The sequence below is a fragment of the Tiliqua scincoides genome, chromosome 1, assembly GCF_035046505.1.
Source record: "Tiliqua scincoides isolate rTilSci1 chromosome 1, rTilSci1.hap2, whole genome shotgun sequence".
NCBI lineage: Eukaryota > Metazoa > Chordata > Lepidosauria > Squamata > Scincidae > Tiliqua > Tiliqua scincoides.
In genome coordinates, this window is record NC_089821.1 from 168,192,648 (window position 1) to 168,217,123 (window position 24,476).

Genomic DNA, 24,476 nt, shown 5'->3' on the forward strand with positions numbered 1-24,476 from the left:
GGTCCCACAGGGGATTACCCTGGGGTAAGGGAAAAAATGTTCCAAGGAGGCATCTGGAGGCTGAAACTCCCCCGCAGGATGCAGTGGAGGTTGCAATAGTACCACTGGTGCTGCATTGCCACAGGGGAGTTACGGTGGTCTGTGCCTGTATCTTGTAACTGCAGAAAGGAAGATGGGATATGTAGTTTTAGGTTGCTGAAAGGAAAACTCTTCTCAACACTATTGCCATTATTAGCAGAAAATTAGAAATAAAAGATCAAGGGTGAGTGATAGGCATAAGATTATGCACATTTTTCTAAACCCCTGGAAGGTGGAATTTACATGGCTGGGCAGGGAAAGATTTCTGACTTCTTAAAGAGTTGCCAATAGTCTTCTGACCAATACATGTGGTCTTATATCTGTCAATCCATGGTGTACTACAGAAAACAGAGATGAATGCATCTCTTGATATTACCACGTAGCTTCTTACATATAGTCTGGGGCGGTCCTCACCTCCAGACCCTGAGGGCCATCCTGCAGAGCCCCTGAAAGCCGGTGGTCTCTTCCACAGACCGATCAGGCCTGTCGCCACATCCCTGAAGCAGCAACAAAGCCACTGCTGAGCCAGCTGGAACAAGCTTGGCTGGCTGATGCAATTGGTGCCCAATGTGGCAACCACCCCTGGGTTTGCCACAAGGCACCTGGGTAGCAGATGGCCCCCACACCCTCCAAATAACTGGTTGACGGTGCAGCAATGCAGCTGCAGCCTCAGTCACCTTCTGACAGTCCTGGCAGAGCAACCACGCATGGAGAGAAGGCCCTCTCCAGGGTAAGGGGACACAAAGGGAGTATCACTTACACAGGGGCAAGGGCAAGAAAAGGGCAGGGTGGAGACCAGAGGTGCCTGTATAAAAAGATTCCCCAGCAGCCAATGAGGAGGTCAGTAAGCAAAGATTAGCCATCTGCCCTATAGAAGTGGCTGCCTGAGGTCCCTTGGAGGGAAAGGCAGGAGGAGGAATTTGGGTGGTTTAACCTCCTCCCATGGCCACATCTGAGGCTGCTTGGGTTTCTCTTTTCGCCCCTGAGAAAGGCCATCTGTCTCCATCCTGGAAGCCTCATCCTCAATGCCAGCTGTGTCCTTGGCCAAGTGGCCAACACTGATGGCCCCAGCCACCCAGACAGTACACATATGCTCAATCTTTTATTACCAGGTGAAGAATCAGTGGATAGAAGACTAATTACTGTCTTGGCATTTCCTGGACAAAATGAGTTGTTGGATCTTAAGAAAGTTTGTCATGCTTATTTAGTCCCATTGAAATGAATAGGAGTTGTGAGCCCTTTGGGGAGGGACCTGTGTTCTCTTCTGTTGTAAAGCAGCATTAACACTAATGGTGCCGTATAAACAAAAATATAAACAAACAGTAAAGCAGCATAATGCAATGTACTCTTTTATTTTGTGGCACATACTGCATTGAGTACATCATAAAGCAGAACTTAATACTGAACAACAGCTACTAACCTGAATAACGTATCTTGAATCCTTTCTTACTGGTTGCATGGTCCGTTGACCAACGCAGATACAACTGATTTGTTCTGCTTGTGTAATTCAGTTGACCGGTATGATTGCCACTCAAAGCAACTAATAAAGGGCTTTGTCCAGAAGACCCTGTGAAAAATATACAAGAATAATAGCCAAGCTTAACATTTAACTAATCCTATGAAATGCTGAGACTTTCTCCAATTCTGATAAAATAAAGAAGTTGAATTTATGAATATTCAGTGTGATTCAAAGTATACTGAAAGAATGTGTCAACTTATAACTAATTATATTGAAGTGACTTCCAATCTTCAAAATAGCCTCTGAAACCCACTTTTTTGATGAAATTTTTGATATTATCCTCAATTGAAACTGAGATCTAGTTACCACTATAGGTTTTATGCTCTGAGCTGTACAACTTTAGACTGCATACAGGGACTTGCATTATTAAATATGGTTCCAAAAAAAAAAAAAAATCTGCATGCAGAATATGCCAAAATGCCTAGCTCAGAGGAAGGAATCTTAGCCTGGTTCTCTTGGAACCCAGTACTTGCTCCATTGTGAGCATTTTTTACACCTTTCTGCAAGAATAGTCACCAAAAAGGAAGGTGCATTTTGTCAGTTTGCAAAATGTGTTGCCTATTTTGGCTTAGTGCTAAAATACATAATTGCAATTGTGAACCTGCCCTGGTGCCACCCATGGCCAGGACCACAAAATGCTGCGCCCCACCTGAAAAAGTCACTTCCAGTCTCCCGCAAAAACCAGAAGTGCCATTTTATGGCATTTTGACGCCCCCCCCCCTTTTTCTGGTGGCCAGGGAGGCTGCAGTCAGCCTCGCCAGACTTTAAAAGGCCTTCTAAGGTCTGAAAAAATAGGCCCAAAAAACGGGCCCAGAAAAAAGAAAAAAATAGTGACAGGGGAAAAGGGTTGCAGTGCTATCCCCCATGCATGCCACCTGGGGCATTTGCCCCCCCCCCCGATCTCCCAGGTACACTAGTCAGAGCATTATTGTCTGAGCTACCATTTAGCATTAGTTCCATTCCTTCTATCTTAATAACCAAATTAATAACAACAACAACAAAGAAAATCCTTCTCACCATCAAATATTTCTAGTTCATCAAACTGTTTTTCACTTTGAAATGTTTCAACAAAAATAGAGATGTTGTAACTTGGTTCAACTTTAAGAGTCCAAGCACAAGTTTGTGAATTGGGGTAGTTGCCCGGATAACCTGGACTGAGTATTACTCCAGAAGAATCTGTACGGACTTCATTTGCTGGGCACTGTGCTATAACAAAAAAGAAGGAAAGAGGAGAAATGAGTTGTTTGCTTTATCATGTTTTCCTTTGGGTTTTTGCAGTTATAAAGAAAACTTCAAATTCAGTTCTGGAATGTATACCAGGATGAAGGGCAATCAATCATGGTGCAGAGTCTATGCACAAAACAACAAGGAATGCACTATAAATCTGCTGCTAGGTTCATAAAACCAGATATTACCATGATCCAAAACATACAGCAGAAGTGCGTACCTTACAGAGAGAAACCATTTACAACCATACTAAATTTTTACATGTGTGTGAGCATATACACATATTTGCTTACAGTCAGTGAGCTGGTTACATTCATGTGCTTGAAACATTTTTCAATGGACTAATGGAAAATAAATTATTGTTTAAAAATATGAATGTGAAATGGCACCATTAGCGGGAAACTGGGAAAATTCAACAATTCATTGATTAAAGCCCATTCATTCATTGACTGATTGAAGCACAATTTCTCCAGATAAGTTATTCAACAAACAAGACCTAAAAATATTCTTCCAATCATGGACTGGCATATCTAAGTAGTTATTATTTGAAAGACATTTCGGATTTTACACTGTAATCCTACACAATTAATGAGAATATATACTTAAGAACATAAGAACAGCCCCACTGGATCAGGCCATAGGCCCATCTAGTCCAGCTTCCTGTATCTCACAGAGGCCCACCAAATACCACAGGGAGCACACCAGATAACAAGAGACCTCATTCTAGTGCCCTCCCTTGCATCTGGCATTCTGACATAGCCCATTTGTAAAATCAGGAGGTTGCACATGCACATCATGGCTTGTAACCTGTAATGGATTTTTCCTCCAGAAACTTGTCCAATCCCCTTTTAAAGGCGTCTAGGCCAGACGCCATCACCACATCCTGTGGTAAGGAGTTCCACAGACCAACCACACGCTGAGTAAAGAAATATTTTCTTTTGTCTGTCCTAACTTTCCCAACACTCAATTTTAGTGGATGTCCCCTGGTTCTGGTGTTATGTGGTGTTACTTGAGCCAAATAACGATACAAATAACGATAATAATAATGAGGTTGAGGGAGTTGGCACTATGAGTAACAGGAGTCTAGGATCATGTCTCAAACAGTGGGTCTAGTACCTTCCTCCCTGCATCAGCAGGCCAGCTTAAAGGCAGAAGGAACAACAGGCCTGATCTCTGCTCTTCTGACACAACATGTTTGCAGGTGGCCACAGAATGGGTTCTACGTTTTCAGGGCTATCCCAACCACAGTCCCACCTGAACTTCCATCAGGTTTGTAGGGATGAGTGAAATTTCCCCCTCTGATGCCTTTAATATTTTGTGGGTCACTATGCACTGCATTCCATTTCCTTGATTTCTGATTGAAATAGGAGGACTGTAAGAATAATTCCAAAATTAGGGCATGCACAGTTGGCCTTTTAGTTCCTCCATTTGCATCTCCCCTGTACATATACGTATACTGATGTGAGCATATACAAATGAAACACAAACCTTTATTAGAAAACTGTGGAAAAACAAATTTGATTGTATATATATTTTCTTTTGGGGTGTTTCACTGATGAACGCATGTGCTCTTGCACATCAGTAGAACAGTACAAAAAGCATCTTAAACCACTAGTCATTCATGTTGAATGAGGAAAAAGGCATAAAGCTGTGACAATCTCTGCATGCACTGACTTTTGCATGACATTTGGATACAAGAAACAGATCAATGGAGGATTTCTAATACATTGGTTTCACTTTTGAAACAAAAGCAGTTAATTCAGAAGTCTAGATGTAGGGGGAAATTGAAGATGAGAGAATTTCAGAAGTGTCTAAAATAGTGCTTCGCAAACTCCTACAAGGGAGTTGGGAGCACTGAAGGTATGTGCAAGGGAGAGGGGAAGGAAGAAATGTGTTCCCCAGGATCGTGCTGCTGTTGTGGGGCACCCTCCAAAGGTGTGATGAAATAGTTGTGGTTTCTGTGAAGGATTTTCCTTCCAATTTTCCTCCAATGTCTGAGGTGTTTCAGGTTCAAAGAGGGAGCCAACCACTTGCAGGACTGGGGAAGCCGGGAGGAAAATTTCCAGGCCTGAGCAAGACTCTCTCTCTTCTGCTGCATGCTTGAGACTGGGCAGGACAGGAAGAGCCTCTCTGGAAAGCAGAGTGAAAGCTGCTGTGGAGAGCCCCAGCGAAGCAGAGAAGGGACCAAAAAGAAGCTAGACATGTTAGGTTTTGTCTATTTATCCTTCCCATCCAGAGGTTGGGAGCTCTTAGTTGCCTCAGCTTATGCTAGGCCAAGTTGGCATCCAGGCTCTCAGTCTAGTCTTGGCCTGTACAAGGATGCTTCCCTGCAGAACCAGCCTCATTCAGGGGATGTTTACTTGTAGGTAACTAAGGGCACAATCCTAACCTCTCAGAAGTAAGTCCTATGTTGTTCAATGGGGTTTACTCTCATGAAAGTGTGGTTAGGATTGCATCTTAAGGGCCCAATTCTATCCAATTTTCCAGTGCCAATGCTGCTGTGCCAATGGGGCATGCACTGCATCTTGTGATGGGGCAGCAGTCACAGAGTTCTCTTTAAGGTGTGGAAACATTTGTTCTCTTACTTCGGGGCTGCATTGCAGCTACACCGGTGCTGGAAAATTGGATAGGATTTGGCCCTTAGTCTTTAAATTGTGTTTTTAATCTCACTTTTTAATGAAACCTTTTGCTTAAAATCTCTGCCTCTTCTGGGATCAGTGGATTTGTCAGCCTCTCCAGTCTGCAGGTATTACTGGCAGAGTGAGGGCATTTTAACAACACGGCATAGCATTGTTGGGGAGGGGTTTTGCCCAAGGAGCCCCCTGGGAAACAGGTCTCCTGGACTGGTGGCAGTGGACTGATCTACCGGGTCTTGTTCCACCAAGCTGCAGGTTAAACCAGTTGGAAGAGTGGTGGATGGGAAGGGAGTGAGTGCTTGGTACTTGGCATCACAGCTCTGGATCAGCGGGTGGTTGCTAGAAGTCCCCCTCCCCTTTCATGGCATGGTAGGCAGTGGTGGCAGTGGCTGAGACACTTGCAGGCACAGGGAGCCCTGCAGAGGGTTCCCCAGACCCCCCCAGGAAAGCAGCGCTGGCTGCAGGTAAGTTAAAAAAAAACCCCTCCCATCCTTGGCATCAGCACGATCCTGGGGACCACGTTTCTGCCTTCCCCCCTTCCTGCCCCCAAAGGGACAGTGAGAAGTGCTTCCCTGGCTGGTGGGTAATGATACCCAGTTTGGGAACCAGTGGCCTATAAGAAGGACGAGCACAACTATCAGCCACCAGTCTTATCAGTTATACCTGAACAGCTACGCTATCTCACTTCTAGATTACATAAGAAGGCAGGTGAAAGCTACAGAACAAGTAAATAACAAAATCAAGAAAATCTGGTTGTGTTTGGAAAATGTACAGCACGGTGCAGAAAGAGCAGGTGGCTACAACACGCAAAGAAAAAGCCAGGCTTAATAGCTTTATTAGCTGCATTGTGCTCAATGTATGCCTCACCATCACCCTGAGTTTCCCTTGCAGTCCTACAGGGTTCTTCGTGGGCAATCTGCTACCATTACCTGTGTGACACACTGCATCCCATAACCAATCACTGTTTAGTGCTCTCTCTCCCCCTGGCTTTTGTCCCAAAAGATTGCATTTCATTGGAGGTACAAATTTCCTTGCAATTGGTGTGGACAGAACTCTTGTTACTCAGCTGTGGCCTGCTTTTCATAGCCTTTTAAAAGTGCTGAGTAGTGCAATTCCACTCATTCACCCAAGACACCTTACTAATTACTTTTAATTCTTTTTAGCAGCAGCTGCTGCTGAGTACTCCACAATCCTAGAAACCGTAATCACCCATCAGAGGGAAACACTTTTGCCTCAGAATGCTGCATTACATTTACTGGAGTAGTATGGTGACATAGTTGCAGAAATGGAATTTTGAAAATTAAAAATCAAAGTATTTCGAGGGGAACTATTACACTTGGAATGATGGAGTAGGGACACATGATACACACACTGCCAACACCTGAAGGTTACTACTTGTTGGGAAAGCCAGGGACATATTAAAATGAACTGGCATATGGCACAAGTCTGGTTCCAGTTTAAGAATGTAACTTGTTAGGTGGTCATGATGAAGCTGTATTGAAATTAATACCATGCTCCCAACTGAAAGAACCAAAATGCCTCACTGGAAGCAGAGGAGATATGCTTCCCCAGTACAAAAAGAACATTAAGCAATCAAATCATATAAACATACTTCCACATATTCAGTGGATGTGATCTGTGGATGTGTCAGATTCCATATTAGTGAAGTACAGCATAGCAAATACAACGGGATAGTATTTTTTTTCTTCCTTGTCATCTTCTTTCACACCCCTACCTCATGGTTGCCTTCTGTTCTTCCCTTCCCTTTTCTTGTCAGACATATTTTGAACTGTGTGGAGGAGTGCTATAAATTAATGAGTTGAATTCTGCTGAGCTTCAAACACTCAAAGATGGGGTTCATTCAGTGGACTAAATATAAACAACTTCAGATTGAAAAAAAAATTCTCACTAAGATACTTTGAGATAAAAGAATCAGCATTTCAAAATGAAAACAGCAATTACGTGGGAGAAGTGAAGAATCTATTTGCTTGAGGAAAAAAACAACAAACAACATCTTTGATAACTCAATAATACTGAACTTTTAATATGGAACCTTTTCTAGAGAGTGCTATGAATCTCACAGATGAATTAAGTAATACCAGTACTTGAACATCAAGACAAAATCTGCCTTAGTGGACAAAGTGGACAAGATGTGCATCATAGCAATTGCTTTTCCTTTGGAGGTGGTGTGGGTGTTGATTTTGGGGCCTATGGAGGCCTACAACTCATGGAGGCAGTACAGTGTGAACCACAAGTAACTGTGTACTTGTGATTGTACATGTGATTGTAGTGATTTCCATGGTTATGACAATTCCAAAAGTACCATCAAGATCACATGAATTGCTGCAATTGCACGTATTGCATACTCTTGTATAGCAGCCAGTTCACACAGTACTTCCTCCCTGTGAATCTGGACTCATGGGCCAAGGATGGGAACAAATGAGCCCTATATAACTCGGAGGGGTGGGAACCACATGGGACTGGTCCCAAGAACCTTTCGATTTATTCATAATCCAAACATTTTAGAGGACCTTATGACCAAACTACAGGTTTTCCTAAATGGCTTTTTAAGAGCAATGTTTAAAACTGGAAGCTGCAAATGGCGGTCACAATTTTTTGTGTGAAAATGGCTCTAGGTGAACCAGCAGCGTAGTTAAGTTTTGAATGTTTCTCCAAACCTCTTTTCCTACAGCGGGAGCAGTGATGTCATCAGCAGGAGCACTCAGGTGCTGTCTTTGAAACTTTTTTTTACAAAGGATCTTAGTGGAAAAGAAACATCAGGAGGAGGTAGATTTGCCTAGGGGCATATGTGAATGTATAGAGTGGACCATAACCTCCAAGCATTGCCAGAGAAGCAGTCTGTAGATCACATTATGTTAAGGTTACAAATACCAGGTTGAAAGTAAGTCTAGTGACCCAGTGGGACTTACTTCTACATAAACATGCACAGGCCACCAATCTGATATATTTTTATATTTTTACTCAATCTTTCAATCTGTACACATTTGATTTAAAATTATTGCCACCCACTGCAAGAGTTTGGAATGAAATGAGTTAGATCTCTAAATGAAGTACAATACATTCCAAAGTAGGACTAATGACCCAATTCTAATAAGAGCCTGCACTGGCAGACCACGTGTTCTGCTGTCACACACTGTCACAAAAGCGTTTCAAAGATCTTGTGACAGCCAAGGCCCAGGTGGGCCAATGGGAAAGCTGAAGCCTTCCCACTGGTGCTGGCAGGCAGAGTCCCACCAGTGCAATGCAGGAGTGAGGGAGGTGGGAAAGGTGTAGAACAGAGTGGGGGAGGGCAGAACAGGGTGGTAACAGGGATGGGGTGGTGAACTGGGCTCAGAAGGGGGTCGGGTGGTGCCAGTGCTCTGTATTCAAACACCCTTCCCAGACCTTATCCACCTGCATGGATCAATGTGGATTTGCGTCAGCTATATTGCTGGCACAAGTTTGAGTTGACCTGTTTTGGCTACTGAGGCTTACCCTGGGGCAAGGGGATAAATCTCACCCTGAGGAGATCCCCAGCAGCCAAAAATCCCCAGAGGACAAGGATTTAGGTAGGATTGAGCAGTAAGTGGCAGAAGCAGAAACCACTCTAAGGAAAAAATTTAAAGGTTTTGTTGTAAGATGTGGCTATAATCATGCAATTTGTCTGCCCTATAAATTGTGCCTCTGCTACTATGGGGCTACTCCCTCCCTCCCCAAACATCACAGCTGGCACAAGTCCAAGAAGACAAAGGGGGTATGTCCGGATGCTCCAGAGGGGATAGCATCCAGAACAAGTCACCCAACATGCTCTTGTTCCCTCCTCCATCTGCCTACCCTGTCATCTTACCAATGTCAACATGGCCTATCCGCTTTTTATTCTTCTCCAGCAGAAGTTCAGAAGTGCACAGCTACTCACGCTCCTGGGCTGGCATTTTTGATGCCATAAAGCATGTTCTATTTCCGGAGCGCTAGTTTCAGCAGTGGAGCTGCTTGATAGGATTTGACTATAAAGCAAGTGAATTTATTGGTATAGGTTTTGGATGCGAGGAGAATCAGCTTTCAGACTATCAGTCTGAAATGGCAGAGTGCTTTGTAAAGAGAGACAAGTATCTCTAGGAATAGCGGCTTTACCATGAACTGATGTGGATTAACCTTCTTCCTACTTGTAAACTATACACAGTCAGACACATAAAAGTCAAGGGTTGCAGTGATGAAAATAAGAAAACCAAAAGTAAAAAATAGTTTCCACTGTATCACAGTGATTCAGTTCTTTTATGTTGTCCCTGGTGCTGACTAATTCAAACAAATAAAATTATTATACATGCTAAAATTTTGATATGGAAATATGTTCTCAAAAAGCTGTAATCCTTTGGGATGCTACTATATCATAGCTGAAGTTGTACAATCCTTTCAGGCCCAGATACTTTCAACTTCTACTGTTCTGAACTGACAATCTTTAGGGGTTTAACATGCTGTTCTCATAACACACTGGATTTGAAATATTGAATAAACTTCAGTACATATCCTCATTATCCTGAACACCTTTGCTTCATCACATACTTGCAATTCTGCCTCACCATATAGTCCCTCTTCAACCCCAAAGCAAAGATTCAAAATTCTGTGTGACTACAATGCACACAGGCTTGGGTCATCTAAGTCTAGTCTTAGGACACCCAGGGTCAAATTCTATCCAGCTTTCCAGCCCTGATGTAGCCATGTCAATGGGGCATGCACTGCATACTGTGTTGGGAGGGTAGTCACAGAAGCCTCCTCAAGGTTTGTTCCCTTGTCTCGGGGCTGCATTGCAGCTGCATAAATGCTGGAAAGTTGGAAAGGACTGGGCCCTCAATCTGCTACTGTAAATTGAGCCTTGAGGCCTGAGTCCCTGGAGTATGGGAGAGCTCAGAGCTTGCAAGGGTTGGGGAGTTAACCCATAGGACTTCAGTTTCCCCTTAGCTGGGGAACTGGCTGTTAGGAGTGGTGGCACCTACTGGAGGGCAGTTTGCCCTAAGGATTTGTTTGCCCAGTGGCGTAGCTAATGATCGTGTAGCCCGGTGCCAAGCTCAAAATGTTGCCCTGGAAGTGATCTCACAACCGGAAGTGACGTCATGCCCAGGTTTTTTAAAAAGTGAAAATTGGGAGGAAACCACCTCCTCCCCCCAGCAGCTCACCACCCCTTGCTCTGCTGCCTCCCCCGTCAGTGGTGTAGCTAAGGCATCTATCTGCTACCCAGGGTCAAAGAAGATTTTGTAGAGCCCCGACATGATAAAATCAAATTTAATTAAGTAAATAAATAAAAAGTTATTGGTTCCATGCTGTATCATAATAACATCTCACTGGCACTCCGAACAATCAGTCTCATAGATCAGTTTGAAGTTAAGCAAATCTACTTTTTGTTCCACAAGAAAGTTGTGTTTTCATTTTCTGGTTAATTGGCCATAACTTTTGATAGAATAAAGATATTCCAATTCAGTTTAATTCATTGCATTCCGCATTAAATTACCTTTCCAATGATATATAACATGATGGTATTATTCATACATACCAAGATTTTCACAATTTTGATCACTAGTGTCAAGCTCAGCTTATTGTCCCCCGAAAGCTTGATGTCCGGTGCAATTGCTATCCCGTACACCCCCTTAGCTGCGCCACTGTGTTTGCCCACTTGTTTGATTTGTTTGGCCAGTCAGGTGAATGTGTACAAGAAGTTGTACTCAATTCTTAGCCTTTTATTTTATTTTATTTTTGCGCTTAGGAACTGTACTTTGCTCTCTTCTGGAACATTAAGACCCTTGAGATAGTAGGATACACAAGAACAAACTGGGAACATGCATTTCTGAGTTACTGGGGGTGTTTGGTCAGTGAACCAAGAGTGTGTAAGATGGACCATGACAGACACTCTAAATATTTGTTTGAAAGATGGCTATACATATTCGTATCTATACATATCCGTATACTGGATTGCAAATGATAAAAACACATAGGATTTATTAAAGATTCTAATCTTTTTTAAAATTAATGTTTCACACTGGAATCAATTTTCATTGTCTACTCATGACAACCCACACTTATCGCTTACTTTAAAATACATTTTAAACATGAAATGCAACAAATGAAAACACTATCAGAATGCTGAACTACCACAAATACATACATACCTTCACAAAATGGAGGGGAACCTTCAAACTGGAGCTGTGCTCTTAGCTTACAGAACATCATGTCATTTCCAACCAAGGTATAACCAGGGTGGCATTTGTACTTGGCAAAGTCCCCTGAAACAATTCATAATGCATATATGTATGTCAACCAATCATGCAACAAAATCTCAAGCAGGATCACAATAAAAGACCTCCATTATCATTAAGAGATATGAAAGGCACAAAAACAAAAAGTCTGACTTCACCGGACACTTAAAAAGGGCCTCACTAGATATTACTTTAGGAGCAGGTTGGAATTAGGATGGGCAACCCTCAATTTTTTTCTTATACAAAAGCAATTGTGGGTTGTCTCAACCAAGACTGGATTCATGGTGTGTTTGGGGGGGGGGGGCTGTTAATCTTTTTGCCTGCACCATTTTCCTGCTTAAAATTCACCAAAAGGCCAAAATAGACCTGTGTCTAAATGCATCATGCCCAAAGGGCAGTAAGGTTTCTTTAAATATCAAGACAGAGCAGCATGCAGAAGCTAGCAAAACCGCAGCAGGGGGTAGGTGGGCTTTTATAATTTACCCAACATAGTTTGGATCGTGATTGCAGTTTTCCCTGTGCACTATTTTTTAAATCTTAAAATCCTGCCATTAAGTACCTATGTGTTTGTCCGCAAACAGTACTGTTAAGTTACTAAACTCTGCTTTAAAGACTGTACTGTTTAAAGCAGTGGTTCCCAACCTTCAGGAGCCTGAGGATGTCTGAGCCAAGAATTGGAATTGTCATGGACCACATGCAACTCCCCACCCCTTGCATACACAAAAATATAATTAAATTTGCAATAATTATAGAATATTTATTAGATTCATTATTTATAGAGAAGATTTGTTGGTTGCTGCTTTTGTTGCTGGCTGCAGCTGTGAGTGGTTCATTCTCTGTCCTCTCTGGTGGCCCATGAGGGAGTGTCTCCCAAGCCAGCGCTCCCCCATGAAGCATCAGAGAGGGCTGAGAATGAACCATCCACAGCTACAGTTGGCACTTCAGTGCCAGCTATGGGCAGTCTGTTCTCTGTCCTCTCTGGTAGTCCGTGGGGGAGTGCTCACTCTGTGAGGTACTGGGAGCAACTGAAGGCAATCTTTTTTTCTGAGACCTCGCAGACCACTTCTCAGGATCTCACAGACTACCTGAGGTCCACAGACCACAGGTTGGGAACCAGTGGTTTAAAGGAATATCAACTGTGTTTTAAAAAAAATGCTTTTAAAAAAATTGGAGTTCAGTTAAGTACATCTAGCCAGCTACACTTATTTTCCTTTTTTAACAAGGACTCTTGCAAACTCTTCTTTTTCCCCAAAAAGCAAAAGAAAAGATTATAAGGAGAAAACATACAGTTTTTCAAAAAATAGAGTATCTAGCTGTCAGTTCTAGAGACACTTCAGTTACAACTACCATTCTAAATAATGTCAATAATATAATTTAGATAAAAGTCTGAACAAGAAGAAGCAGGTAGGTGTGTTAACACAAGGATCAATTATCACCTATTTCAAAATCATCGTCTTCCGTAAGCAATTCAGCTTCCGGAACTGCTGGTGGAGGCTGGCATTTCTTAAGCTGATATGCTGTAAAATCAAATCAAAATTGTATTAATAGCTGATTGAAAATAAACCAACCTACATGATAGAAATGGTGGCTCTGACGTAAAATGCAACATGGAGAGAAACTTTGCTTCCATTCATAAATCATTGATTATATGAGCCTGACTTTCTAACTGGAGCAATGGCACTGATATTACCATGAGCACATGCCCTTGCATAAATCATAATCATTCATGTACATTTATTTATGTACACATGTATGTGTATGCACATATAATTAACTTTATAAATATATAAGGAGAGAGAGAATTGCACATGCATGCACATGCACTGTATTCAGATAACACAGTTCACCTTTGAGTTTCATGGAAACCAAAGCAAAATGTGTTGGATTTAAAGAAAACCTTGGGAGAGTTCTTCCTAATCCCCCTCCCCCACCTGCAACTCTCCCCCATACAACAGCCCACAACGTTCCAAAGGAGTTTCATTCACAGTTTGCTGGATCCAAGCATATGCATCTTATTTACTACAAGCCACAACTCCACTTCATTGTATTGATGCCACCCACTCTAGTGCCAACACAGACATCTAAGCCTTGCCCCTGGTAAACCTTGGGGCACACAGCTCATAGCTCACACAACAACCACGAGTACTGCTTGTAAACGGCTATAACATTACACACTGGTCTCAACCAGGAACCAGGTGCCACAGGCTTACAGAACCTAAACAAAAGCTGTTGCAACCACACCAACTCTGCTGACTATTGCACAGCCTCTGGTCAAGTGGTTCGCAGCTGCTAAGGGTGCTATGAGAAGGTGACAGTGTGCAATACTGAGCGGTTGGTACATCATACCCTAATGAAGCAATCCTAAACACACTTTCCAGAGAGTTAATTCCATTAAGTTCAATAGTAATGAGCAAATATGCTTATGACTACTCGATAAATCTTTTTTAAAAATTTATTTCTGACTGAAACTGCATTTTAGCAAAGTATATTGAAAGGGGGAAGCACAGATAAACATTCCGCATATCACACACACTGCCCCTTTCATCCTCTTTGCTTTCCTATACCAGTACTTCATACCTAGAATGCTATGGTTCCTTTCCTATAAAATTTAAGTTGTTTCTTTCCCTAGGAAAAAAGACAACAATAAAATGAACAAGAGTAAGAAGAGTCCCAAATAAACAAATGAGTCCCTTTGGAAATTCCTTGCTATATACGGTAACCTTTACCTTTCTTGTTCCTTTTTTGAGTATATATCTAGGCGCAGAAGTCGTAACAAAGCTCCAAGGGAGATAATGCCCCATGTCTAAACAGCTGAAAAAAGTCTTGATGGGAGATTAGGACACCACTATGTTTCTTTAATATTAAAAGTTGTTAGGACTTAATAGTGGAGTGCATGGCTTGGGTTAAATAGCCCAGAGTTTTCCATTAAATTTTTTTTTAAACATCCAAGTAACTCAATATTAAATATTTAACACTCATTTTGCTTCACATAATAAAGGCTGGTACTCTAGAGATTTTTATTAAATGAAAATATCATGCCAATTAAACCAATCTAATTTATTTTAACATCAGTAGGCAGAAAATATTCTTTTAAAGCTCCACATGCTGCCTCTCTCTATCTCACACATACATACATAGTTTCATTAGATGAGAAGAAGAAAACTGACCATGAAAATTGAGAACAAAGAACCCTCCAGTGGAAAAATCACTGTGAAACTTGAGAAGGACTTGATTGCTTGAGCTATAAGCTGTCTCCAGAGCTGTATTCCCGCTGAACACTCCCAACTGAGGGGCATTTTGGTCTGGACCATCCCTAAGAACAAGAAAACCATGTCAGCAAAACTTTGTAATTAAAGTTGAAATAAACTCTATTTTCTCTTGATGGTAATTTTACATTTTGGAAAAGGCAGGTTAATCCTAACAATTGCAGATTGGTATAACTCATTTGTATTCCATTCTATAAAGGCGATTAAGAACAAACCTTTCGATGTTAAAGCCTGATCCTTTTTGGAGGTTAAAAAAGCTGCAGAGGTAACAATATTACAGTAGGGAAGATGCCATGCTATATGTTCCTTAGGTCAGTGTTCTTTAACTTTGGGGTCGGGACCCTAATAGGGTCGCAAAGCCTCAGTTGTGGGGTTGCGGCAACTTACGGGAATGAGAAAGGTTGAAGACCACTGGACTAGAGCACCACCAGGTAAAGGAGGAAGCATCTGGTGTACCCTTTCAGGAAACTGTGTTCCAATCCTGCTCAGGATCTTAGCAATTGCACTAGAATCGCTTTTGCTAGCACCAGGCTTCATGGTAATGTTTTCTGCTTTCTCTAAAAAGAATATTTTTTTACAGTGAACCGGGCTGGGAGGGTATTACAGGGATAATACCTGAGGGAGGCCATGGGAATGGGGGTGGGCTGATGGAGTCCTGGGTAGGGGTGGGATTGACAGTGGGGTCCCCAATATAACACTTTATTTATATATTGAGATCATGGCACAAAAAAGGTTGGAGATCACTGCCTGAGGTCATTCATAATGCTATCTATAGACTGTTACCCTTCACATGCCCGATCTCATCTGATCTTGGAAGCTAAGCAGGGTCAGGCCTGGTTAGTACTTAGATGGGAGACCGCCTGGGAATACTGGGTGCTGTAGGCTTATACCATAGTGTTTCGAGACTGAAGGTTGCAAACCACCAGAGAAATTAAGCAAGCTTTCAGGTTCTCTAGGACTAGTAATCAAACTGTATATGAAGCAAAGTAAAACAAGGAGGGATGGGAATGGTGTAACAGACCCAAAGTGTATACCATATCAAATCTTGTAATAATAGAGACTATTGTACCATTTCCAGCTACCAAACTTCCTTTTGCTTTGCATAACATCCAGGCTTTCAGGGACATGGTATATTATTCCTATTGCATCAATGATGAAGATCCCCCCCCCCCCCGAACTGTCTTTTCTAGTGGCTGCCTGCTGGTGTTCTTTTGCATCTTTTTAGACTGTGAGCCCTTTTGGGACAGGGAACCATTAGGTATTTGATTTTCTTTGTAAACTGCTTTGTGAACTTTCTGCTAAAAAGCGGTATATAAATACTGTTAATAATAAATAATAATAAGACACTAAACTAAACATAAGGTAATGAAAAACAAGGTATTTGTTAGGGAACAATTTCCAGTCTCTGCAGACTTGTTTTGCAGGGCACCTGCAAGCAACACCTACCTGATTTGAACTGTATTTACCGCATTATGGGTGCAATCCTAACCAACTTTCCAGCACTGACTTAGCTGCAATGCAGACCCAAAGTAAGGTAACAAACATGCCCTTATTTTGAGAAGGCCTCCTTGATTGCCGCCACCACCACCCCCCACTGCAGGATGCAGTGCACGCCACTTTGGCACAGCTATGTCAGTGCTGGAAAGTTGGTTAAGATTACACCCTATATCTCATAAGTTACAGAAGAAATTAGCAAGAGAGTTTTGACACTTATCTAGCATCTGACCTCCCATTACCTTCAGATTAGAAGGTATCTGCTCACTTGAGAATGTCATTATTCCTAGATTCCTTCTCACAGTTGAAAACCCCTGTGGATTAATTCATTTCATGTCTATCTTAAGGAAACCAAGTTAACCTCTGAACTTCTGATTTTAAAGAATTCTTAAAACAAGATTTTAATATAATGCATATTTGATCACAGCCTAGCAAATTTTTCTAATGCATATTAGGTGTGATTTCAAAAACTCTTACTCAGCTCTAGCCGTTTGTTTTTTTTAAAGGCATGGTAACGAATGTCCCCTTACCCCATGGAGTTCACCAGTAAGCAAAATTCCCCCTCAAGATGCAACACAAGCTGCACTAGCTCCCACAGGATCGGGCTGCCGAAGTTATAAACATAATACAACTTATGTTTTAGAACCATGATCTTGAAAAGACACAAAAAAGTAAACTGTTGCCGTCATTCCTGTAATGACACAGGCAACCCAATCCTAACTTGCGATGGAACAGGCAGGCCAAGTAGTCTGAGTTGTACCTAGCACAAGGTAGGTGCTGGCTGACAGGCCACTCAGGTAAGGGAATGTTTTTCCCATGACCATCCTTATGGGACTACTTGTATCTGTACCAATGATCTTGCTGTTGCAAATCTGAGCAGCCTGTATAAGGGGACCTGCACCAACTGCAGCTGCAATCCTACACCACTGAACACACTAGGACTTATCTCTGATAAGACATGCACAGTACTGTGCTGCAAATGATGTAATTTTTGGAAAGCTCTATACTACAACACCATTTCTGCATTAGGAAAATATTTTGAATTAGGAGGCAACAGGATCAAATTATGAAGAAATTGGACTGCAAGAAGGCATCTGGGACTTTTCTAGCCACCCTGAAAACATTAGAAGAAGTTCAGTAAAGCCTTTATTAACATAAGAGCTATCTTGGTCAGTGATATCTATCACTGAGCAGATATTAAGATGTCACTTTAAAGAATTGTTCTGTACTGACAAAAAGATCAACAGCTTTTTGGAGCAAAAGACATAAGCTATTTAGACCTTCCCGGCGGTTTTAATCCTTTTGATACCAACTCAGGAAAAAGAGTTCAAAAGCAGGCCAACTCGCAGATCTCTGATATAATCCTTCTCAAATGTGTACTGGGAGAAAACAGGGATCTGAAAAAAAATCAATACAGATCACCAAACAGACTGCTCTAAATGGTAGTGGCATTTCTAGGACTCAACATTTGGGTTCACAGCTGCTGGATAGAAAGCTTTTGCTTTTCTAATAGTTCCCTGATAATTGAAAATATTGTTAATTTAATGCAACAAAAAAAAAACGTGGTACATTTTTGTGAGGTACATATAAATATCTGGCTAGGCCCAGAAAATGACAAAATAAACATATTGGAATTTATAGCTTCCAAAGCAGCTGGGGGAAAGCATAAAATTGGTATGAAAATATAAACTATCCCATTACCATTATTTTTAAATCCAATAAATTATAATGCATGCCCACCTGGTCTGATCTACTGAACTTATCTTGTTCCTAAGGCAACCTCAAATAGAAAGAATGTAGGTGGTGGGATGTGTGATCAAAGTAATTACATTCGCTGGCCCACCATCCAAAATACGTCCCTTCAAATATTATTAGAGTGGCATTGGAAGCAACTGGGACTGATCTAACTAAAAGGTAAGATGGGCATAGAAGGGATCCTGCACCCATCAGCCACTTTGCCTCCATTCGTCCCTGCATATTTCTTCTTTGATGCTTTGCTGCTGTGTGTTTTGAAATAAAGCAGAAGAACAGAGCTGGAAAAATGAAGCCAGGAGAAGCACTGGCCCACTTCCAAAAAAAGAAAGGTTCTTCCTTTGGGGGAAGTGGGGTCTGCTTCTCCCATCATCTGCCCCTCCTCTGCTATTCACTTTCAAAACAGAACAGTGGAACAAAGATGCTGGAAGGTCCTCCTCCAGAGCAGCTACCAAAGCTAGCTGTGGCAGAGGTGGAAGAAGGAAGTAGCCACTACTGCTGTGGGTACCACGACCTTAAGAACATAAGAACAGCCCCACTGGATCAGGCCATAGGCCCATCTAGTCCAGCTTCCTGTATCTCACAGCGGCCCACCAAATAACCTTCTCTGGTGGTGTGTTCCCACCATCTTCTCTGTTCTTTCAAGGCTTATGGACCTGGCCAGGTCAATTCCTCCCCCCAGGTGGGGAAGATCCTGAGGGTGAAATCTCTTTGCTCAGCCAATTTAGAAGCAGCAGCAATGACAAAAAAGAGGAATTTGAGCATCACAGGTCCAGCTGGGATCAGACCTAGAAGCAGCTAAGCTGTTACTGTCCCCATGCCATTCAGGTAAGGTGGAGATTGGGTCTCACAATGATTTCAAATGTCATTCAGGGGAAGATACAACCATGTTATCTAATATGGTACAATCTTTTTAAATTATGCAACATCTGACATCACATGGGGAGTGGGGAACTTATGCAGGAAAAGAGGCTTATCAAAGAAAAGTCCCATATTACAAGCTTTCCTATTAGAGAACCTTCTGAGAATCTTATTTTGAAATTTAACTGTTTCCAAACAGGCTTGCCAAAGAGTATTTCTTACACACCTCTGTAAGCCTACTGCCCTACAATGGGTCTCCTTGGACCTGTGCCAGCTTTTTAGCTAGTGGAACTCCAAGGAAAGAAAGGGGGCAAGGAGGCTGCTGCCAGAAGGGATAGCATCCAGTATATGCCATTGTTGCCAGATCACTCCCTCCTGCAGTCTCCCTGACCCCTTCATTCCCCCTCCCTGCCCCATTTCACCCCCTCCCCACCCCTCCCACTTCCCCCACTAGCTTACATGGTCCACCGGGTGGCCAGTGCTACAAAGACGCATGCAGGAAGGCTCTGACCTTCCCACCAGTGCTACGGCAGCTTGCACTACCAGAGCATACTTTACAGTTGCTTTTCGGCAGCCAGTTCTGCAAAACACTATTTCTGTCAGTGGGGAAGCGCAGTAAGTTTGGGTTGTCCAACAGATGGGGAAAAAACAACAACAAATCAATCCACTTCTGCTTGCAAGTTAAGAGATGCTCACATACCATACTGCAATGTAGTCATTGACAAGTTCTGTCTGGAGTAAGGTGAAATTGATATAGATTCCATGGCCCTGGGGTACAGTAATAAGCCACGTACAATCTTTTGAATTTGGGTATTCATCTGGAAATCCTGGGGAGTATATAGTGCCGTTCTGAGATGTTACGTTGTAGCCACAAGGAGCTGAAAAGGAGAAGAAAGGAAATGTTTAAAAAAGTAGAACACGGCCATCATTAAAGGCAGAATAGCAATTTGCTTAGCATGTAAGACATAATAATTCAAGTCTTCTGGAGAGCAAAGTTACATGGTTGGTTACTTTCAGCAATGTCTATACAGTATTCTGTGAGAAAAAACAGCTGAGGTCAGCATGTTGGTGGCATGAAGAACTGCACTGAGGACTATAGCCCAACTCAGAACAGCTATGCTCAGTATATATACGCCACCAGCCAGAAACACAAGGGATATCCTGGATTGAGAGGCAGCAGTATCGTCTGAGCATCATCCTCTATGTCAGGGGTGTCCAAAGTTTTTGGCAAGAGGGCCACATCATCTCTCTGACACTGTGTCAGGGGCCGTGGAAAAAAAGAATTAATTTACATTTAAAATTTGAATAAATTTACATAAGTTTACATAAATTAATATATTAAAGATGAACTTATATGAATGATTGATGGTCTTGCAATAGCTCAAGGCCTATAAAAGCCTTGCACAAAGCAAGGCTGGCCTTTACTGCTGCTACTGCATCACAGATGTGAAACAACAAGCAGTGGAAGGAGCCCTCATCCCACAGCTCATGTGAGAGGTCAGACAGTCACACTCACGCTGAGAGCAGTTGTGTCGGGTCAGTGTGGGCTCCAACAAATCTCCGGAGGGCCAGAGTCTCATTGGAGACTGTGGGCTCCCTGAGGGCCGCATTGTGAGTCCTCGAGGGCCGCAAGTGGCCCCAGGGCTGGGGTTTGGGCACCCCTGCTCTATGTAAACATCACAGAAAGAATATGAAGAGACAACTGCATTGGTATGTACTTTTATTAAACTAATACTAGGAGAAAAGATAAAACTAACATTAAGAAAAGAAGAAAAAAAGCAGGAACAAATATGCTCCTTACTTCCTACAAAACAACATACTCTCAAGGTGTTACAAAGAGTAGGCTTCTTTACCTTAGGCTACAGATAACTCTCCTCTTTAAGGCATGTCCTTGATTTGAAGTTTGGGATGCCTACCCAACCCCCATGTCCTGATGTCTTTCTCTACCTCAGCATGGCCTAGTGCTACAGACACCCTCTTTCTCAAAACACGTGTGCAGTTTAAACTGACTCCATCCTGGTTTCAGAGTCTGGCAAGCCTCCCTGAAATGTGAAAAGGGATGAGATTTTCCTGGCTCCCAAGGAAAGGCCCCTCTATGGTTGATTAAATCTGGGTGCTTGAGGTCTGACAAAAGGATAGCTAGCAAGAACCAGTCCTGCCTGAATGTTAAATTGAATTACAATTGCCCAATTGGGTAGTCCTTTCCAGACTCTGGGCCAAGAAGTCCTTCCACCTGGACCTGAGATAGCACACCCTGCCACACTATTGTTCAGCAGGAACTTCCTGGATGGGTCATCAAGCTCTTTTGTGTCCTCCTGGAAAACTCAATCAAGGCCAGGAAGCTCAAAATGTTTAGATGAAGAAGCTTTCCAAACTCTGGTCCTGACATGATTTCTTTTGTTTCCTTTGTGAAAAGTCCTATAACTTCCCTGCTCTGGAAGCAGATTGAAGAGAAGAGTTTGTTCACTCTAGAAGCAGATTTGGGGGGGAAGTGCAGCCTGGAAGCACTTCGGAAGCAAGCAGATTGGGAGTTTGGTCACTTTAGAACAGGGGTGCCCAAACCCCAGCCCTGGGGCCACTTGGGGCCCTCAAGGCCTCTCAATGTGGCCCTCAGGGAGCCCACAGTCTCCAATGAGCCTCTGGGCCTCCAGAGATTTGTTGCAGCCCACACTGGCCCAACGCAACTGCTCTCAGCATGAGGACGACTGTTTGACCTCTCATGTTAGCTGTGGGATGAGGGCTCTCTCCACTGTTTGCTGTTTCACGTCTGTGATGCAGTAGTGGCAGCAAAGGAATGGCTGGCCTTGCTTTGTGCAAGGCCTTTTACAGGCCATGAACTATTGCAAGACCTTCATTCATTCATGTAAGTTCATCTTTAATATATTCATTTATGTAAACTTATGTAAACTTATTCAAATTTTAAATGTAAATTAATTCTTTTTTTCCCCCGTCCCCTGACACAGAGAGACAGTGTGGCCCTCCTGCCAAAATCTTTGGACACCCCTGTTTTAGAAGCAAGCAGCTGAAGGCCAGCTCTCTCTCTGCTAAGAACCTGGGAACCTAGCAGCCCTGCCTTGCTGCTCAGGAAGTACTTCACATTCAAGTCATAACCAGCAGACTAGGATAGGTGATCCCCCCTTTTTGATCTCTCTCTCTCTCTCTCCCTCTCTCTCTCTCACTTCCCCCAAAAGATTATTTCTTTAATAAACTCTTTATCTTCTTTGAAAAGCTCTGCCTTGTGGTTACTGTTAATCTAATTTTGAGGCACTCTGAGATTGGTTGCACTGCTCATTCATGTCAACGATTCCAAACTGTTGTCACACTGATGTCACAGTGATGTCACACTGTTAGATTTGACCTCTTGCTTGCTAATTTCTGCAATTTCAGTTATTTGTGTATGTGCGCATGACACATGTAGGTCACACATGTGCATGTGAAGGAGCAGTGTTGGCAACACTAGGCATCTGTGAAATTGCTGGAATTCACACAATTTTTTCCCACCCTCACAGAAAAATTCTTCTTCTTTAACCGCTATTTTTAGTCTGCCTTTTTAACTCTGAATGTTTCTGGCAAATTGCCTTCTCCAAACACTCTAAATGGGGGGTCTGCAAATGAATTCATAGTCTCTGAGACTTAGAGACATGAACGTATAAGGAGCAAACCACAAATGCACCAATATCAATAAGAAAATGTATTCTGATTACATTTTACCTCATTTCTGAAAACAACATATGAAAACTTTATATGGGTAGTGAAAATAATCTCAGCTCTTGCTCCATTTGCCTTAGTACAAGGTGCAGTATTAAATAACATCCATATGGGGATTCATGGAAACTTTTTTGCCATCTGTCCCCATCCTCCTTCATCCTCAACATAATAAGCACTGGTATCTCTATAGAAAGTATTAGATATACTTCCTTCAAACTCAAATACACAATTATGATGACACTGAAAAAATACCACTAACTTATGTAGTTCTTCGAAGATCAGCGTTAAATAAACTTGTTAACAAACAATGCTCCAAGACAGTCTGTTACATTTTCCAATTACCGAAACTTAACCCTTAATCCCAGCAGTCACACCCCATTTGCACCCAATTTTTTGAGGGATACGTATGAACTATTTTGCTCTTTCTGGCAAGAATGAAAAAAAAAATCAAAATCACAGCATGTTAGGCTTAAACTTCAAGATTGGGTTGTGCACCAACTGTGTAATACAATCAAAACTTTCTGCAGTCAGGATTCAAAAAAGCAGCAGAACAAATCCATCTTCTTTGTCTAAAGTATAGAGGAATTTTTAAAAATCCAGCACTGAGGTAAAAAAACTAGCTAATACATAGCATTTGCTGCAATAAGGGATTATGTTTTTCTTAAAATACAAAAAAAGAAGCAGTAGATTTTGTGTCAATTGTGAGGAGGCTCAGCACCTAGTAGTTTAAATGGAGTGTAGCTAAAATTGTTTATCAAAGAGTATGTAGCACCTTAAAGACTAACACTTATTTCAGCATATGCTTCTTGCTGAAATAAATGTGTTTGTCTTTACGTGTCAAACTACATATGCGGAATGAAGAATGTGGCTTGGGTTTTTCTTTTGGTGTGGTTTTAAAAAAAAAACTATCTGGAAGAACCACTAAAAGGAATGGAACCACGGTGGGGGCTGGGGCTTAGGACTTTGCCCCCACCATGATTCCATTTCCAATCTTGCCCCCATGCATTTCTTTTTAATTAAGAAAAACAGCAGCTTAAGGGTCAAGTTTGTTGTTTTTATTGCAACAAACGAACATGGCTACCTCCCTAGGAGTTAGTTATTTATAGTCTGTTTTCTCAGCAATGATCTCCAAGATTGCTTTGATACAATCTAAAATAAATGCCAAATAAGGCAGATTTTAAACCACATTGCATAGGAATACAGGTCGTCCCTCGTTATCCACTGGGGTTCCATTCCAGAACTCTAAGTGAATAAAAAAAAATCCATGGATAAAAAAAGAATGGAAACACAGATTTAAAGAACCACTTCCAGGTTTCTTGCCCCTCCATTACTCCTAAAGGAATAAGGTCGTATCTTGACATCCATAGGGGTTTGATTCTGGGACTCCCAGCTGATACCATAAAATGTGTTATGGTGTTTATGGTATGTGTTTTATGGTATCATAAAACGCGCTCAAATTGCGGCTTTAGGAGCAACCCCGTCATGCCATACACCACTGGATGTGGAATGTCCAGCAGAATGCAATGCAAAAAACCAGTGAAATCGCTCCTTTCCTTCAAAAGTTACGGCCAAAAATCCACAAGGAAAAAATACATGGAGCTCTATGGAAAGTGAAAGTGAGCCGTATCGTGGGTTTTCTCATGAGTAGGCATACTTGCCATAGTCCGTTGGAAAGGGCAGGCTGAGAGGA

The 24,476-nt window shown here is 42.2% G+C and overlaps 1 protein-coding gene and 1 pseudogene across 1 annotated transcript in view; one reads left to right on the forward strand and one right to left on the reverse strand.

The window, feature by feature from the left end:
- CSMD1 (CUB and Sushi multiple domains 1) overlaps window positions 1–24,476 on the reverse strand; it is a 947,002-nt gene that overhangs the window by 89,831 nt on the left and 832,695 nt on the right. Inside the window, exons 43-48 of the mRNA XM_066622693.1 lie at window positions 19,779–19,956; window positions 14,873–15,018; window positions 13,142–13,222; window positions 11,619–11,732; window positions 2,615–2,803; window positions 1,499–1,645 (exon numbers count right to left, since the gene is read on the reverse strand). Coding sequence (XP_066478790.1) covers window positions 1,499–1,645; window positions 2,615–2,803; window positions 11,619–11,732; window positions 13,142–13,222; window positions 14,873–15,018; window positions 19,779–19,956 — 855 coding nt within the window. The remainder of the gene's footprint in view (window positions 1–1,498; window positions 1,646–2,614; window positions 2,804–11,618; window positions 11,733–13,141; window positions 13,223–14,872; window positions 15,019–19,778; window positions 19,957–24,476) is intronic.
- On the forward strand, window positions 15,739–15,856 carry LOC136637222 (5S ribosomal RNA; annotated as a pseudogene).